This window comes from Passer montanus, unplaced genomic scaffold (genome assembly GCF_014805655.1).
Source record: "Passer montanus isolate IOZ18808 unplaced genomic scaffold, ASM1480565v1 scaffold2, whole genome shotgun sequence".
Taxonomy (NCBI): domain Eukaryota; kingdom Metazoa; phylum Chordata; class Aves; order Passeriformes; family Passeridae; genus Passer; species Passer montanus.
The window spans coordinates 1,111,294-1,129,882 of NW_024366591.1; the positions used below are offsets into that span (position 1 = coordinate 1,111,294).

At 40.7% G+C, this 18,589-nt stretch overlaps 1 protein-coding gene across 3 annotated transcripts in view; it reads left to right on the top strand.

Moving 5' to 3' along the window:
- The window catches only part of TRIM66 (tripartite motif containing 66), a 45,346-nt gene that overhangs the window by 6,693 nt on the left and 20,064 nt on the right, over window positions 1-18,589 (top strand). For all 3 annotated transcript variants that reach the window (XM_039707756.1, XM_039707757.1, XM_039707758.1), the window contains exons 2-10: window positions 4,334-4,437; window positions 8,016-8,163; window positions 12,299-12,428; window positions 12,670-12,786; window positions 13,563-13,677; window positions 14,456-14,602; window positions 14,712-14,829; window positions 15,818-16,674; window positions 17,653-17,814. In XM_039707756.1, coding sequence (XP_039563690.1) covers window positions 4,334-4,437; window positions 8,016-8,163; window positions 12,299-12,428; window positions 12,670-12,786; window positions 13,563-13,677; window positions 14,456-14,602; window positions 14,712-14,829; window positions 15,818-16,674; window positions 17,653-17,814 — 1,898 coding nt within the window. The remainder of the gene's footprint in view (window positions 1-4,333; window positions 4,438-8,015; window positions 8,164-12,298; window positions 12,429-12,669; window positions 12,787-13,562; window positions 13,678-14,455; window positions 14,603-14,711; window positions 14,830-15,817; window positions 16,675-17,652; window positions 17,815-18,589) is intronic.

Consider the following 18,589-nt stretch of genomic DNA (forward strand, 5'->3'; position numbering starts at 1 on the left):
GGTGGCTCTTTATCCAGAGCACAGGTAAGGGGTTTCCAGGAAAATGTGCCTTCCTGGTGGTTTGCACTCTGAGCACGAGCACAGCGTGGTGCTGCTTGTGGCTGTTTGTAAATGTGTATGTAATGAGTTGCTTAATTTCAGGTTAATTGCTCCACAGTTCATTTTGTATTGTATTTATTATGCCAAGCTAACTCTTGATTCTTTGGGGAATTCATATTGAAAAAGATGGGGTGTTTCCATAGAGCACAGGTTTTCATTAAGTGGAAAAGGTATCAAATAAACCCAATTAGCTGAATAAATGTGATCTCCAAAGCCACCATGCTCAGGCAATCCCTCTTCTAGCAAGATGCAAATTTGTCTCCTGTGCTTTTATTAGTTTTAGCTATAGGATTCAGTATTAGGTGGTTTTGATTAGCCCACCTGTGAGTAGGAAATGACTTCCAATACTTTATTGCTGTGGTGTCCCCATTATTTTTCCTTTTAACTACTCTTTTTAAAAATTTTAATATTTTTTTAAATTAGGTTGATGGGTCTGCATGCCTTCTGTTCATCTCGAGGGAATTTTAGATTTGAAATCATTATAATTTACAGTCACTTGGATATTTGAGACACACTCTGACATTTACTCAGTCGATGCTGTACTTAGTGGTCCAAAACAAAGCTCTGACCTGTGCAACTTGCTCCATGTGTATCTCTGGAACAACACTGATTTTAGTAGCACAACTTGGTTCTAAACCTGGGAGAAAATTGTTCTGTGCCATCCAGGGCATCACTTTTAGATGTCCCTTAATATTAATCAGCTGTAATGTAATTTACCTTCAAACTGTTTGTGTTTCTCAGCAAGCAGAACTGAAATCCATGCATGATTTATGTTTTCTAAGCATGAAAATGATTGACTTTTTTTTTAAATTTAAAAACACTATAAAGATTGTCTTGCTCATTATCAAACTAAATGCATTCTAATAATGCTGTGATCTATCCTTCACTGGTTTGTAACAAATTAGCAGAATTTAAAGCTCACATGAACATGCCTGAGGCCATAAGCATTCCATGAAGTATCTTTCAATTGGTTTAATTTGATTTAACATTCTGCACTAACAGAATAGTGTTGGAACATAATGAAATAGTTAAGGGAATAAATCACATGGGACTCCATTTTCTTCGTGGTGGAAAAAGGCAATTCTTTATTCACATAACTCCATTTTACGCAGTTTTACAGACCTTGTGTGTGACTCCAACTGGTTAGTAGTTTTCTTGCCAATGTCTTTATTGGTTAGTAATAAGTTGTTATCCTGTACTGGTTGGTCACCCAACCCCAGTGTGTATATCCAGGAAAGGTTGTTTGTGAGAGATAGTTTTCCTTTTTCTATCCAACAAAAAACCAGTTTCTATCTATGTAAAAACAGTTTATACAGGTGCTGGTTGTTTTTTTTGCCCAGGAATAGATTGTTATGCTAATGAGCTGCTCACGCCAGGATTGCTTTCACATGGGCACTTGCAAAGTGCTTGCTTGACTTAGAAGAAATGACAGGCTAACAGATTTTTGAGGCCTTTTTCTTATATTTTTTCCACTTTACTACGACAAATATTAACTTCAATAGTAACCTTTTTTTACCTTGTGCACTGTGTGATAGAAGCTGTCCTTGCTGGGACAAATCCCTGTGCCTTTGTTTCCCAGTCAGCAGCTGCTCCCAGAAATGTTTTGTGATGCTCGCCTGTAAATGAGAGTCACTGAGAGAGTCGTGGCTGTCTGACTTCAGAAAATCCCCTGTTGGCTCTTTCCCTCTTGGTCCATTTGCAGGGTTTTGTAGCCTCAGCACGGAGGTTTTCTCTCACTGTTAGCCACATCAAGAGCTGGCAATGCTGTCAGGGGAGAAAGAAACTGGTTCCAATCCCCATTGCTCCAGGTGGCTCTGAAGTCAGGAGCTGGTTTCCCCCTGGCTGCTCTGAGAATTAGAGCACATCCCATGAGACCTATTTGAGAAGCTGCTTGCAGAGTAGGTATCTTGCTTCCTAGCTTATCAATCAGAATGTGTCTGTCTTTTTATTCCTGCTGCTGTTCCAGCTGGGCCACTTCTACAGGGCTGGCAGGGAAGTTTGAGGCGAGTTTCAGCTCCCAGGAATTAGTGCTGCAATTCATCATTGCTTGTAGTAAACACCATTTACAAGGAGGAGGAAGCACTGTCAGTGTAACACAGCTTTTCTGGCCTCCTCCTGCTTTTGCATGTCTCCAGAGAGCAGAGCTGCTAGCAGGCACCTAAAAGGCTCCCACTCTGTCATTTGGGAAAGCATGGAGAGGTTTCAGTGCCACCAAGATAAGAAAATTTTGTTGTGGTAGGATGTAACCTGTGAAAATGTGATTAGCTACAAAAATTGTCAGTAATTCAGATACTTTTTTCAGCTTCAGTCCTTATAGGAAGGATGCAAAGTACAGGAACTGCTAAAAAGACTTCTTCAGCTTTCTGCCATTGTGGACATCTTTATCAGATAATTTTTTAGCACCTTTGTAACTCCTGCCAGCAAACACCCTTAAACAAGGCTCAGTTTACATGCCTGATGAGCAGAGCTCTGGAAATTGCTTGTGCTGCCCTTTCCCCTGGGGTGACATGTGGCTGAGCAGCACAGTCACCTGTGGGCACAGCCTGCTCCTCCTCGTGCCTGCGTGACCTCTCAGGGCTGTGTGAAATGCACAGCAAAAGGAATAGTTTGGGTAGATTGTGGTCTGCTGCTTGGGTCCCCAAATAACAGCTCTGTTGTAAACGCAACCTTGGAAAATAGAAAGCAATTCTGCTTTTCCTTTTATATAAGTTTTGGGCTAAAAGAGGTCTAAACCTTGTGGAAGTGGTTCTTAGTAAGGGATACTCTTACAAGAAGATGTTCCAGAGGTCAGAGTTTCCTCAAAGCATTTGTGAGAGGAAGTGAACATGTTGACTACTCATCTGAGTAGTGCTTTTGTCAGAAGCAGAAATGTAGGGATGTTTTGGAGTCTGTGCGTCCCTGTCAGTGTGGAATGCTGCTGTTAAATTTACAGAAGCCCAGCTCAGAACTGGGGACATGCAGAGTTAGCATCCTGCCCCTGGGCAGGGACTGCAGGGGCCATTCCCAAGGGACAGGTAATACCAAGCACCTGGAAAGCAGGAGAGGCTCTGATAATGGTGTAATGTGAAGAGTAATAGACAGCTTAAGGTTTAATTAACTTACAGGACACTCTCCATGTGCACAAACAATTTTGAGTTAAGGAAAAAAAGCACATTGAACAGTAGAATGTTGTCATTGATCTTGCTTCAAAACCTTGCTTTAGGTGAGTTCAAACCATTTAGTAATTGAAAATACCATTATAAGTTATCATAAATAGATGACTTGGCAAGGTGAGCATAGCATGGGAAATCTGTTTTTAAGAGAATGTAAAAAACTTGCATTAAAATAAAAGATGCACCTTGATAAGGTGGAACAGACTGACACACCACCACCCTCTCTAAAGAACTGTTTTCACATCTACTGTAGTCTGCAGGAATGTGGCCAGGAAAATACAGTGTCCTTTTACAAAAAACCCAAACCAACACAGCCAAGTATAATAGAGCTCCTAGGCCAAGAAGCCAAGGAATGAAATACCAGAAGTGCAAAGATGCAGGTGTGCAGTTATGGACACCTGCTTGAACTCTTGGTTCTCAGCCCAGGCAGACACTGATTCACCCCAGCTCAGTTATTAATGAGGGTGGAGCCAGGTTCTGCTGCTCACTTTGCTTTGGGGAAGATCATGTTTTGTCACCTCTGGGTTTACTACAGTAATTTTCCTTATGAAACTTTTTTAATCCTCTTTTTGCTGACTTGTTGCTTCTGCCAGCAGCACATTATCCCCTGTCACTTCGCTTGGATTGCATCCTGCACTGTAAAACTGGTGTTAAGGAGTGTGTGTTCTATGCTTGGGTACACCTCTGGTGGGGTAAAGCTGCTCCAGAACCACAGAAAATCTCAGAAAGAACAAGTAAATCTGTAAGAAGGGGATGTGTTTTAAAGTGCAGCTCATTATTAATCATCACCAAGCCCTGTGAGAATTTGGACATGCAGATATCATCATTAAACATAGAAATAAGTCAACTGAAATATGATGTTTTTCTAGGAATTTTGTTCTGTTGTTTTTCTTTTCTATATGTTGAACCAGGTCTAACCACTTAAGGCTTGAAGGATGCCTTAATTTCCTGGAACTGCCCATGTGATACAAAAAAGCCACAGTACTGGAGTGTGGGGGTTTATATAATTTCCTGGTTCACATGGCTGGTGTGCATTGCTTTGTTTCTGGTGCTTTTCCTTTTATTTATTTTTTTAAATTCAGGTATCCTTTCCTGCCCTGTGTGCAAAAAGACCTGCTTTGCAAGGGATGTAGTTGAGAATTTCTTCCTCAAGGACTTTCCAGTTGGTGATTCAGCTATGGCAAAGGTAAGTGAAAGCCACTAAGTTGTGGCTTGTTGAAACACTGCCAGATGAGCACTGAAAACAGAGCCAATCTCCTTTTGAACACCACAGATTCTCTGATAGTTTGCTTATGCAGCACTGTAATTACTTCATTACCAGAGATGGACACACTGCCTTCGTAGTAATTTTAGAACTTTAGTTGAAGAATGAGTTTTACTCCCTGTATTTTAAACAGTCCACTAAAAGTATTGACACTAATGTATCTGTGATAATTGACATATTAGGAAGGTACTGAATGCCTTGGATTCCTCATTGTCCTCTTAGCTCTCAACTCAAAGTGAACAACTGTGGAATTGTTAGGATTAGAAGGGATCTTTGGAGTAATCCTGTCCAACTCCCCACCAAGGCAGGGTCGCAGAGCAGTGACACAGGAGCACATCCAGGTGGGATTGAATGTCTCCAGAGAGGGAGACTCCATGATCTCCCTGGACAGTGCTCTGACACCCTCAGGGTAAAAATGTTGTTTCTCATGTTGAGATGGAACTTCCTGTGTTTCAGTTTTGCCCACTTTTGAGATATTCATAAGCATCTCAGCCTTCTCTCAACTAACCAGGCCCAGCTCCTGCAGCCTCTCCTCACTGGAGAGATGCTGCAGACTCCTCATCCCCTTTGTGGCCTCTGCTGGACCTCTCCAGTATCTCCTTCTCTCTCTAGAGCTGAGGAGAATTCTCTGGATGCGGCCTCTGGAGCTGAGCAGAGGGGATGATCCCCCCTCTCTACCTGCTAGCCACAGGAGCTGAGCCTTGACTAAATTGTTACACCAACATCGCCCATTAGGGCATGTGAGCAGCGACAATTTTCTGATTGTCTGTTTTAATGATGCAAAAGCCACATCATATTGCAGTTTCCCACTGGGGAATGGGTTCCAAGTATTGGATTCCAAGTATTGGATTACTACTTTTGCCTTGAATTGGCACTGTACAAAGGTGGATTTAACTTCAGTTAAATACCCAGTGAACAGGCAGGGCTATTCTCTCAGCTTTGTAGCTGCTTTGTTGGGGTGGAGAGGAGGAACAGAGAAAGTTGGGCATTGTTAAAGGGTAAAGAATGTGTAACCTAATCCACAGAGTGTTCTGGGGACATAAACATAATTAAGGCAAGCAAACTGTATTGACATCTTCAGGTGTAAATTTCTTGCAGAGTGCAACCTAAGGTGGTCTAAAACAAGAAGGGGTGTATTCACATGCACTCTCCAAAGAGAGGAAGAAAATTCAGAAGATACTGCCGAGTTTTTAAAATGCACTTATTAGACTGGGACTTCTTAGTTACTGTGACTTGCATAATTTACTTTTCAATGAGAATTTGTGTAAAAAGGAAATAAAATGAAAATGTGTGATGTCTTTAAAAGCATTAGATGATTTTTTCAAGCCATCCTTAAAAGAAGGTTTTTCTTCTCTGTAATCCCTCAGGAGTCCTAAGAGCAGTTCAGTAATGCAGATTTCTCATGGAGCCTAGGAGTACCCCAGAGCAACTTGTGAACCTCCACAGTTTTCAGCTTCCTTTTTATTAAATCAAATCCTGTAGCTTTGCTTGCTTTCTATCTTTAACCACGACCACCTCACTCCAAATGAAAGCCACAGTTTCACCACCAGTGACACCAAAAGGAGAAGCACCAGATCATCTGCCTGAGACACATCTGAGCTGCCATCACCTTCTTAATTTTCCTTCTGTGTTCAAGTGGGAGTCTGTCAAGGCTTGTAAGAAAGTGTTTGGAAGCAGCCAGGTGTCTCTCAGGGTGTGAGAGAGTGGAGCATGAACGATAGGATGTGCTACATGCCAGCAGCAGCAGTTTCAGAAATAAGCAATTCAGAGTCTCCTGCCCAAAAGCCCATTTCCACATCATAAATAGTGCAGCTCTGGGAACACTCTGCAGCTCAAAAGTGGTGTTAACACAGCACAGTGTCAATACAAATTCCAGTCAGACTGGCAGCTGAGCTGCTGCAGGTAAACCTGTGCTTAAGCAGGTCTGGTTGTGGCAGAGAAGGCACAGCATTCCTCAACTTTTTCCTGAGCTGGACCTAGGTGGGACATTTTAGACAAGTCACTTCTTTTCATATAACAATCTTTGTTCCCCACATTAAATATTCTTGCCTTTTGGTTTTATAAGTTTTATTAGGCTTTTTGGTTTAAATTATTGTATGTATGTTTTGAAAAACATTGCTGATAAGCAAATGGCTAAAATAGCATATTGGCTTGCACAAACAATTCCCTCTCTAGACAATTAAACACATTTAAAGCTTTGCTTTGTTGTCTCATTGTCAAGAGTTGCCCAATCTGAGAATGAATATTTAGTAACTCTTGAGTAATGGCTTGAGAAGATCTGTTGTGAAATGCCAGACTCCTGGAAAGAAATGATAAAATTTAAATTAATTTTAGCAAAACAAAAATTCTTCTTCCTGTGCTGAAGTGAGTCAGAGCTTGACTCACTTGTGTCACAGAATTTTGCTGGATATGGATGTTCCACTAAGTGTTAAAGCTGTGATTTAAAACCGAGACAACCAGCTAAGAACTGCAGTAATTATTCCTTCAGACTATTTCCTGAGCCACCATGAGGAGAAACCCTTCCCTTACACTCACCAGAACTTGGGCTGTGAGCTGGGCACAGGCTGCTGTATCCTTCTCTTCACGTTTCCCATCAAATACTTGGGATGCAAATATTTCAGCTGACAGCTGAAGATCAGCTGGTGCCCAGCAGAAAGGACCCCTTAGGAAGTGACTTTTGCTGTCTTTTCCTATTCGATTGAGCAGCCCCAAGTAGAAGCAATATTGAGGAGCCCTGTGTGTGTACACAGCTGTAGTAGATAGATTGTAATCTTGAGGGAAATGCTTCAGTTGAATCAAGTGGTGGTAAAGCCTTGCTTTTTATGCTTTGATAATAGTAAACTTACATCACTGTGCTCACTCTGCTCATGAGTACCTATTTGTGGCTGTGGTGAGCCAAAAACATTAATATTGGGAGTTTTGAAACAAGGTGTTTTATGTCTAAAGCAAATCCTTTTTATAAGAATTATCATTGTAGCTGTCTTGAAATTATTCTGGAGTTCATCCTGGACACCAAATGTTGAATTACCCACTTCATTTCTGTGCTGCTCTGTTCATTTCCCCCCAGTGACATATCCAGGCAGCACAGCCTGTAGAGCAAAGGGCATTCCCGAAATTGTTGAATCTATGGAGAGAATACTTAATTAAGGTTTCCAGGTCTTCTCATGTTCCTGTGCCTTGTGTTTCCAGTTCACCACATGTGAGATATCAAGATATAAACTGAGCTCATTTCTGGTCAACTCTTTAGAGGACAGGAATAAAGTTTTTCATTAGTAGTACGTGGGTGTCCCCATGTTGTTTTCTAGATTGTCTCACCTTTAGGAAGTTTTATGTGTTTTCCTGAATGTTACACAGTTACAACCAGACTCTTAAAATAACTTGAATTGCTTTAGTCTGAGGACAAAAATATCAAGCTCACCAACCTGAATCATAGTCTGTTAGGGGCAGCAGTTTGTACAGCTGATTTGTCATGTGTGTGTAATTGTGCTTTTTGTTCTTAGAGCTGCTCCCTGTGCAAAGGGAAGAGACCTGCCCACAGTCTCTGCACAAGATGCAACAAGTGGCTGTGCAGCTCATGCACAGAGGAGCACAGGCATGGCCAGGAACCTGGAGAGCACTTCCTGTCTTTATCCCTGAAAGGCTGCACAGGTACCGGGGCACACTGGGATTTTCTTTCTTCTTGTATCAGTTATTCAGCTGCAAAAGGAGCAGCTGCAGGCTCTGTGTGACTCAGAAGGAGATGCACATGTCAGTAAGAGATGAGGTGATTTTTCTCCAACTTTAGGGCCATTGCCACAATCAGCATTCCACTGATATTGGGAAAAAGTTAGGATACATGTGTTTGACAGATAGGATCTTCTCCATGTGCCTTTCCAATCTGTGGAGTATGGGTCAGGAGGGCTGCAACAGCAGCAGACCTTGCCCTTTCACTATTTCTGCCCCAATTTGGGGAATTTCATTGAGGAAACCACGACAAAGCAATTCCTGTGCATATGGACAAGGGGTGTGAGGGAGCCACAGGCAGCAGGAGGCTGTGATCACTACAGGATGTTCCTTTCAATTTGTGCTTGAGCAAGCACAAATTAAGCCCACTGGCAAATATGTCTAACCCCTATACAATGTTGATCTAGAGAAGGTATTACCATCTCTTATTATTAGTCATTATTTTCTTTACTATGTGTCAGAAATCTGCTGCAGAATCTGCTAACCTAAGCTTATATAAGCAATTTTTAACTAAAAATAAGAATTTGTGCTACACACTTATTCTCCATAAGGAAGATGAAGGACAGAAAAAAAACCCAAACCACTGATTATTTTTATTTTCCTTCAGTTTTTTTTTTGTAGGAGACTTGACTTGCTGTAGATGGAATTTTTTGACTGGGTGGTCATATAAAACAGAGTTTGAGTCACTTGAGACAAAATATGCCATTGCCAAATAGAGTGTAAACAAAAGAAGTCCATAAGAATGGTAATAATAAAAACCACAAATTGCATTTAAATGGTTTTTGGGTCTTTTCTAGCAAATAATGGAAACTGAAGTCCCCCAGTTTCCCCTCAAATGTCCTGATTGGATGGACTGTATGTTTTTCTTCTAGAGTTGATAACAAGATAAGGACTGTGGTTTTGAGGCTCCAACTGTTTATAGTTTCATGTCACTTTAGCCAAGAATAACATCTCATATTGTTGACAAATAGTGGTAAGAAATTATATGTGTGGCTTAGCTGTGGGTCTGTGTGTGCTATATAAATAAAACGATGCAGACACATAAAAACATGAGGAAGAATTTTAGTTTAGTACTAAATTCCCTGTGATGAACAAGGAGCTTGGTAGTTCATCTACAGATCAGTTAATATAGAAGTTATTTGGAATGTAATTTGTGCTTTTGTATTATCTTTATTATTATTAATGTATGTTTTATCTATTCATGACAGATATGCCTTCAGAACAGTTCAAAGAAAGCAAATATTGGGATATACTAGAACTCAGATTGTTTTTTGTTTTTTTTCCTTCTGGAAACAAACACACAGCATTGTCAGTCAGGAAGGATTTAATGTGTTTGGTGTAGGGTGTTCTGAAAAAAGCACCCTCTTTGTAAGCTCTTGAAATTATTAAGAGGTCTTGCACTTTTAAACTGTTTTATCTTTTGCCATTTACCTTGTAAGGGCCAGACCTTCTTCTGGCAGTTTTAGATTCCTTGGCTCAGAAATGAAGTAGCAAAACACACTCATCACACACATGAAATCCTTCTTATTTCTATTAATTTAATAAACTATTTCTTGAGCTTTTCTTGAGAGGAGTCTGAGTCATTGAGACTTATGGAAGTGGAGGAAGAACTCTAATAGCTGAGATTGCTTTCCCAAAATTGACATCAACTGATCAGAGGAGCAGAGATTTAAAACTTTCTGTTAATTATTCAAGAGATCCACCTGAGATAAAGAAAATATAGGCTGTAGAAAATGTTGACTCAAATGATGAATTATCAGAGTTTAGGGCAGCTGAGCTTTCTTTGCTCACCAAGGGAGGTTTTTAAGAAGCTAAAATGGGTATTGTGGTTAGGTATTTGCTTCTAGAAAAAAAAAAAAAACAAAAAAAAAACAAAAAACCAAGGTTGTGCACTTGTTTAGTACCTGATTTCTAAGTATTAAACTTATTTCAAAACAGAAAAGTGTTGCTCTGAGTAAAAAGTAGGTCAAGAATACCATGGCTCAGTGGCAGTTCTCACTGATATGTCAATTGATTCAGGGGATTACTGGTGGCAGAGGCTGTGGGTCTGTGTTGCAATTAGATAATACTGATTTTATTCTTAGTTTGCACTTGAAATCTGCTTGTCTCTAAAATCTGACATGGTATTAAAATACCCCAATGAATTCTCTGGGATGACTGCAATCACCCAAAGGCTCAAGAACCCTTCAGAGAGAGAAAAAGGGGGAAATCATTATATAGGATTGTAACTTCATCATATTAACTACATGGGCCTTAAAGACCACATCTCATTATCAGTTTGAGTTTAATATAGAAAACTTGATCTTCAGTTTACTGAAAAACAGTTTGTATGCTGTGCAGATACTGAACACTTTGGAAGGCTTTTCCAGCCCATAAACCTTCAGAAAGTTTTATGATCTTTTTTTTTTTCCTTTTAAGATCTAAAATCTGATCACATAGGGGATGATCTTTCTTTGACATCCTCCTTGGGTATGTACTGGTTGTACCACCTTGTTGTGTGCTTGTCAGCTGCAGGTTTTAATAAAAAGTACATATTTGCAATGTAATCAGAAAAAAAATTGCTGTCAAGGTGAATTCATTTTGATCCTTTCTAGTAGAAAATATTGGAGTCGGTTAAAAAACTAATCTAATTTCCTCCTTTATTAATGCTATCTATTAGCATTTGATTCAATAATGGCATAAACCAATAAGCTTCCCTGAAGAATAAAGCAGGGTACTGCAGTAAATAATTTATAGCAATGTAAGCTATGTAAGGCTGTTACATGACGTCTTGGCCTAATCTGTCACAAATTATCTTCTTGCACATTGTTAAGAGGGTGGAACGAAAGTCAATTGAACTGATGGAAATAAATCAAGCTCCTCAGAAATATTTAGAGGAGATAGCAATCTAAAAGCTGGGCCATTTGACATATATTTTTTAGAGAGTCGCATGGGTTTTCTCCATATTTGCATTGTCATGGTTAGCCATGAGATTTTCTTAGCCTTTGTACTTCTCTGTTGTGAATTTTACAATTTGAAAATGAAGTGGCTGAGCCAGTATAGCTTGCTGCCCTCTGTGGGTCTGTGTAACTACAATAGTTATCACTTCTGAATCTATAAAAGGCTTCATTTTGCTACAGGATGAGCAACAACCTGCCCCAGGTTGTTTTTTTTTAAAAATGTACTGATAAGTAAGAAGTTTGGTGTCGGAAAATGGAAATATTTCCTCTTATTTCATGTGAGCCGATAATGATGTACAAATTATTGATGCCTTTATATAATTTAATTTTTTTATCAATGTGTGTTATCTAAGAATGCTTGCTTTGTTTAATTTCTCACGTGTTGGTAAAGAGTAATGGGGCAATGTCTTTGTTGAAGTACCGTGAGGAAGCAATCAAGCTTTTCTTTGGTGGTAGAGGGTTGGCTTTGCCATGGTTTATCTTTGTCTTTTTCTGGCATCTTTTGTAGACAGTGTTCCTTCTTTATAAAACAATTCTACCATTCAGGAAAAAGGCAAGAATAGATTGGAAGCATTATTTCTGCATGCTTTGCGTACCTGCTGTCCATTCTTACTCTTTATCACATTACTCTTTAGAAAATCCTTTAAAGAAGAGATTTTAGGGTCCAATATGAGCTCCAGATACTGAAGTTTATGAACTGCCTTGCAACAAACACAAATTTGGAAAACAATTGCTCGTGTGACTTTTTAAGAGCAAAGGATTTCCTTGCTTCTGCTGTGACTGCAAGTTTATTTAATATATTTGCTAATCTACGTTTTACAATAATTTTGTTGAGTGGTTTACTAGACCAGGGCATTTAAAGTTATGAGGCAGGTGCTCCAAATCATGATACTTTAAACTCAGGAGAGTTTAAAGGATTTGTTTTGATGGCTTGCTCCTGGTGTGCTCAGTTTGTAGGATGTGTAAGGAAGAAATGCAAGCAAACCCAGCCTCAGATAATCAGATAGTTCCAGGTTCTGTGCCTTAAAAAAAGGCATCGAGACTTGACATGGACCTGTGAGGTTGGCTACTCTTTTTCTGAGCTCTCCTTGTGGATGACAGCCTTGCTTTGCATTCCTCAGCAGCTGAAGATGAAGCAAGGGAGTTTTCCTTGTTCTGTCCAGCGCACCAAGAGGCACTGAAGGTGTTTTGTGAGACCTGTGACACCCTCACCTGCCGCAGCTGCCTCCTGTCAGAGCACAAGGAGCACAGGTACCTCTCTGCCCCTGGGGCTCACCAGCCCTGAGCACCTTCCACCTGTGCCCTTTCCCTCTTTCCCCCTGTGCTTGCCAGCTGGAGCTGCAGGCTAGAGAGGATTTAAAAGCCACAGCAAGCTCAGCTCAGTTGTCTCATAGGTGCTTCAACACACATCTCACTGCCCTGGCAGAAGCCCTCCCTGCTCTCACCTGTTTCTATGAAAACCATGGTGTGACAGTTTCCCCTTCTTTCACAGGTTCAGGCATCTTGAAGAAGCGCTGCAAAATCAGAGAATTATCCTGGAGAATGTCATAACTAAGGTGGAGGAGAAAAAAAATGGGATTCAAGTTTCGGCTAAACAGATTGAAGACAGGTAATTGCTATGCTTTCTTTTTTTTCCACGGAAGTAGGTGATCTGTAAAAATAATATTTTAACTAAATGTAGGTTAATGGAATTAAACACAGCTTCTATTTTTTTTTTTCTTGGAGGGTAGAAAGAATAGGAAGATCAAAAATATCAAATTTATGTTTAAGTGGTACTGACAAGTCATGGCATTCTAATATATTATTCCATACTCTTTGTAAGGCACGTGACAGCTGACTTCAGAGTTAAGCTTTCTTTGTATAATCTGTTTCTAAGCTATAATTTGACAATATTACAACTGAAGATAATTTTTAAGATGCCTTATTTCTTCAAGAAACCTCAAAACAACGTGCAATTTCAGTGAAGATGAACATAAAAATGAAAATATTTAATTATTTGAACTGGATTTCAGCTACTGATTAGGCGTTCAGTAGCTGTTGGATCTCTCTTCTGCATTAATAAAATAATTTCAAGGGTTCTATCTGAACACATCTATTTATACTGTTTATAATCTAGAATAAACTGGAAGTTTTGGATATATTATGTATATATTTGTTGAAAAAGAGCTAAAGGCTGTTCTTGGCAGGATGTTTGAGTGAATCCACCAGCATTAGCATGTCAAATTCAGAGCGGGGTGGTGAGGCTTCAGAGAAGTGAGGGAGAACTGATGGGAAATGATACAACTTTCACTGCAGTTCTGCCAGTAGACAGAGCAGTTCTTGTAGCAAATAACAGCTGAGCAGTGAATAAATGACACATCAGGGATATGTACCTCTTACCCATAGGTTGCTTGAAGTAAAACATCTGTACAAGAAGGTGGAAAACCAAATAAAAATGGCCAAGATGGTTCTGATGAATGAAATCGATAAACGAACAAATATCCTCCTTGAACAACTGGAAGTAAGTAAGGCTAGTTTCATTTGATACCTTGGGAAATCAAACTAAATTAAATTTAATCCCAGTGCCAGTGGAAAGAATATAGACTGTGGGAGCAATTGTCCCATTCCTTATATTTTCTAATATTTGGGTTTTTTTCTTCAGACTTCGATGTGGAATCAATGGTTGACAAAGATTCAGGGCAAACTGGCAAAATGTTTCCTTATCATGAGTGAACCACAGTTTCCAATGCATTTACAGAGAATATGTGTGCACCTTTTGAGTACTTAGAAAACAAACCAGGTTCTGATTTTAATGTTTACTTTGTAGGCACCCACTAGCAGCACAATTAATCCTCTGTTTCAGAAATGATTCTTTGGTCTAATTTCTGTAACAGAACTTTTGAGTTTTGACTCTTCAGTTTTTGGATGTCCAGTTGAAGTATATGAGATTTTATTTTGAAATGTGCTGATGAGAAAAATTGCTGATCAGAATTTCCAGATGAGAAAGTGGCCCGGATGTAAATTTGATCCAACTTCTGCAGCTTTCTTGGGGGTTGTGTTATTCTGTCAAACCAAGGCCAGAATGATGCAGATTTTTTGCTCCTGGAGAAGTCATTGCTCTTCCTGAACTCAGACTCATCTTCTGAGTTGGGTTTGCTTCCTTTCTGTGATGGGTGGTTTAAAGAGATTGTGAAGAACAGTATTGCTGCAAATACTGCTCAGTGTAGTGCCAGTGATTGCATCTGTTATGTGTGTCTGAAGAATGACAGCCCTTTTCTGCTGATTGATGTCATTAACAGAAAATCACCAGTGAGAGGAAGCAGAGGCTGGAGCAGCAGCTGCAAGGAGTTGTGGTTTTGGGCAGACAGGTAGAACATGTCCAGAACTTCATCAGCTGGGCTGTGTGTAGTAAAAAAACCATCCCATTTCTCTTCAGTAAGGAACTGGTAAGAGCAATTGTGGGAACTGTTTTAAGGGTTTGATGTTGATCAAATGAAACATTTGTCACCATCTTAGAACTGTGAATAAAATCATTGTCCTTTAATGTGTCACCAGATTGTGTTTCAGATCCAGCGCTTGCTGGAGACAAACTGTAACACAGACACGGGCCCTCCTCTGAAGATCAGGTTTGCTTGGGATCCCTCCTACTGGACTAAGCAACTCTCCAATCTGGGTAAGAAAATTATAGTAGGCAAATTCCCAAAGCTAGGCTAGACAGATGCAGGCAATACAGTGCCTCCCCTAAAGGGCTCTCCTTTTTTGTTTTGACATCCAGTTTTGAAGCTCTTGCTGTGTTCCGAAGAAAAGCAAGTGTGGCTGAACTTTCCCGTTTTTCTCTCCATTTATATCTGCTCCCCAAAAGACCATTGAGATATCTGGTGCTTTCATTCTCTTAGTGGCCAAATAAGCTGAGCACTGTTGAGACACTTGGAATTGATAGGCACAAAGATGGCTTTAAGACACGTCTGTACAATAATTACAGTGTTACCTATATAGCAGATGTCCATACTGTGACTTTATTTCCCAGCAGACACAGATTTTCCCAGCTGCAATGGGTTTTTACTGTAAATTCAGCTCAGTGGGCTGATCACTGACCTAAAAGACCAGTTCTCTTCCATTTTAAGGTAATAAAATGTAAAAGGGGTAAAACACTATCAAAAGTGTTTTAAAAAGAGGGATTTAAAAATCTTGATGGACAAGATCATTTCATAGGTCACTTCTATTTCCAGCTTTTATGAGTCTCACCTTCATAGCATTAATCACTTTGATTTTTGTCACTTGCCCCCTGGAAGCTGTCTTTCGTACCTGTGCTTATGGATGAGAAGATAAACTCATACTTCTGTAAAAATGAAAGTATAAGCCGTATCCATCAGTTAAGATAAAATAAGGTCAATGTTTCAAAGTGTTTGCTGGGTAATTTAACTGTGAGTTCAACTGACATCAGTGGGAGTTTGGTGTGAATTGAAATACTAGATAAATATTGAAAAAATTATCTTTAATGGTTGTTGGCAGACTGTTTGGATAGGCTATTGGAATATCTCTTACATTTGAAATGTGGATGGTGGCCATTTCCCTGTGTATAATTTTTATTGTATACATTTGTCAAGACTGCGGGAGGACGGGAGTACAAGGCAGGAGTAAATTTGCTGGTTTTTTTCCAGGGGGTTTCACAATGGAAGGTGGACACTTATCTCACCCAGACGTGCTACTCTGTGGAAATATTCAAGGGTTACAACCCTCTCTGTACCACGGGCACCCCTCCCCATCCTCCCAGCTGGAGAGCAGCCAGCCCCACCAGTTCCCACCTGCACTCCAGTGCTCTGCACCCCTCTGCTGCTCCCACTGCCTCAGCATTCCTCACCCAAGCAAAGCCCAGCCTTCTTACCAAGACACGAGCCACCACAAGAGCTTCCAGCAGCCTCCTGCGCTTCATCAGCAGCACTTCCCCCTGCAGTACAGCCTGCAGGACAGGGAGCCTTTGCGGGGTGCCTCCCAGCCCGTGAAGCTCCTGCAGGCTGGGCTGGAGCAGCAGCCGCTCTCGGAGCTGGAGAACATGTCCGGGAGGGTGGCAAAGCCCTTCCCACCCCAGCAGCTGCAGCAGAGCTGTGCTGGTGTGCCCCATGAGGCTCAGCAGGCCCCCACGAGCCACCCCCAGGCTTCTCTGCAGACATCAGCTGTGGGAGTGCAGCTGGGCCACGTCCAGAAGATAAAATCCAGCCACGTGCTGCAGCCGCCCCCGCAGCAGCAGCAGCAGCCACTGGCGTCCCCCCAGCCAGGGCAGGATGACAGCACACACAAGCAGGTCATCCAGCAGAGCCTGGACATCATGCAGCACCAGCTGGAGCTGGAGGAGATGAAAAAGGACCTGGAGCTTCTCCTGCAGGCCCAGGGGCACTCCAGCTTGCAGGTGAACCAAGCCAAGCCACCTCAGCACGTTCAGCAGACTATAGTTGGTCAGATCAACTACATAGTGAGGCAGCCAGCCCCAGCACAGCAACAAGTCCAAGATGAAGCACGGGTATGTTCTCAAAGTAATTTCCTACTGCATTTAGTCAGTGTAAGCTCAGAAATTTGACATACCTTTGAGATTTCATGTGTTTCTCTGAAGGAATTTTCTATGTATGCAGCAGAGAGGCTTCATGCCTCATGCAGATTGGGCCAAAATTTTCTGTAAGTTTTTCTTTTTTTTTTCCAAAATTTTTCTGCATAACCACCCTAGATCCCCAAAGACTTGAATCTCTCAATAGACAAGGTGAGCAGCAATGTGGGAGAATAAAAGCACCATCACTCCTCCTTTGTAAACAAGTGACTGGAGGATTGCAGTAATTTCACTCTGCATTTCAACTCCCTTTTTTATTGGCAGCATTAAGCCCCGAGTCCTTAAAAAGCATTAAATTCTGAATTATTATTGAAGAGAGTGAAGACCATTTCTTGGTCTGAGGGTTATTTCCCATTCTCTTGCTGCTGCATCATGTCATTTAAGATTATCATCATTGTCCCCACATGCTGTTGTGCTACAGTTTTGCAGGGCCAATCTCTTCCCTTTCCCACTGTTAGTAAGGAGCCTGCTTTTGAAAGGAGGACAGTCCTTGGTGGTGAGCATCCAAACTGCAAGGCAGGTCAGCTGCAGAATAAAGTGGCTTGGAAAGTAATTTAAAATGGTGGAAAGGTGGCTCAGACTTGCCATTGTGTAAATTCTGTGGAGTTGCCACCTTGAATAGTTCTCAAAGTGTAGATTACCTGCAAGGGCAGACTGCAGCCTTTTGGTGTAGCTGTACATTTCAGCAGCTTTATTTAGTTTTGTTTTTTTAAGAATTCATTAATATTTGAGAGAGAACTTTCTCCATTTATCTCTCTGCTTAAGGTTGCCTTGAAGACCTCTGTTTTTGAGTATTTTTGGGCTTTTCATAATGTGTATACTGTGCATTTGTGCACTTTTGTTACTGTTTTTCTTTCTGAAATGTTGAAAAGACGAATCCTTGTTTCTCATTTGTAGATCTGTGAGAACTCTACAGAAGCTGATGCCCAGAAGCCTGTCATTCCTCTCGACAAGAGTGACAGTCCCTCCCTGTCACAATCATTAGAAGAAGAACCCAGTGGCAGGAGCCACTCCCCTGAGAGCACACTGCAGCAATCAACTTTCCATCCAGTGAGAAAGGTATAAAGAACTTCTTAAAAAAAAAGTGAAGGGAAAACATGATTTGATAATATTGAATGTGGCATTGGAGTTTGCAATCAGGTGGAAAAAATTAAAATGCAGTAAAAGTCAGCCAAGTGGCTTGTAAGTTTTGGAAGACAGTCACAGCCCTAACTGCGTGTGCATCTCCCAGTAAGGTGTCAGGATAAGCAGCTCTTCTAGAGGCTGGTAGTGTTTAGGTCTGACTGGAATGATTGTTAGACATGAACTGGCAAATAAATAGATGCTCTGTTTCTTCACTGCTTTAATTTTGCCTAGTGTCTGTGTTTAGGGATTTAATTACTAGGACTCGCTAACTACTGTACTAGAAGCAGTTAATTTGAAAAATAATAAATAAAGCAGGAGTCAGATGTGCTGATGAAATCAGGCCTGAGAAGCAGTCTTCAAAATAATTGCCCCAGAAACACCACTAATTACTGCTGGAGGTGGGATACCTGAAATTCTGTTATACTACTTCTCATTGTTCATGTATAAGTAGACAAATCACAATTTCTGTATATATAGAATATTTGAGTGTACAATACAGCCAGGCTTTGGTCTTCCCACCTACTGTGAGGCTCTGACCATTGAAGAAGCAGCATGAATATGACCATGAAGGCCAATAGTTATCAATAGATCTTTGCTGGCTCTGGATATCACCTGTGCTTTTGAAGCAGAGAATCTGCCTTTTACTTCTCTGTACACTTTGTTGAAAACACTCCAAGCAACACATCATATTCTGCTTTTTCATATGTAT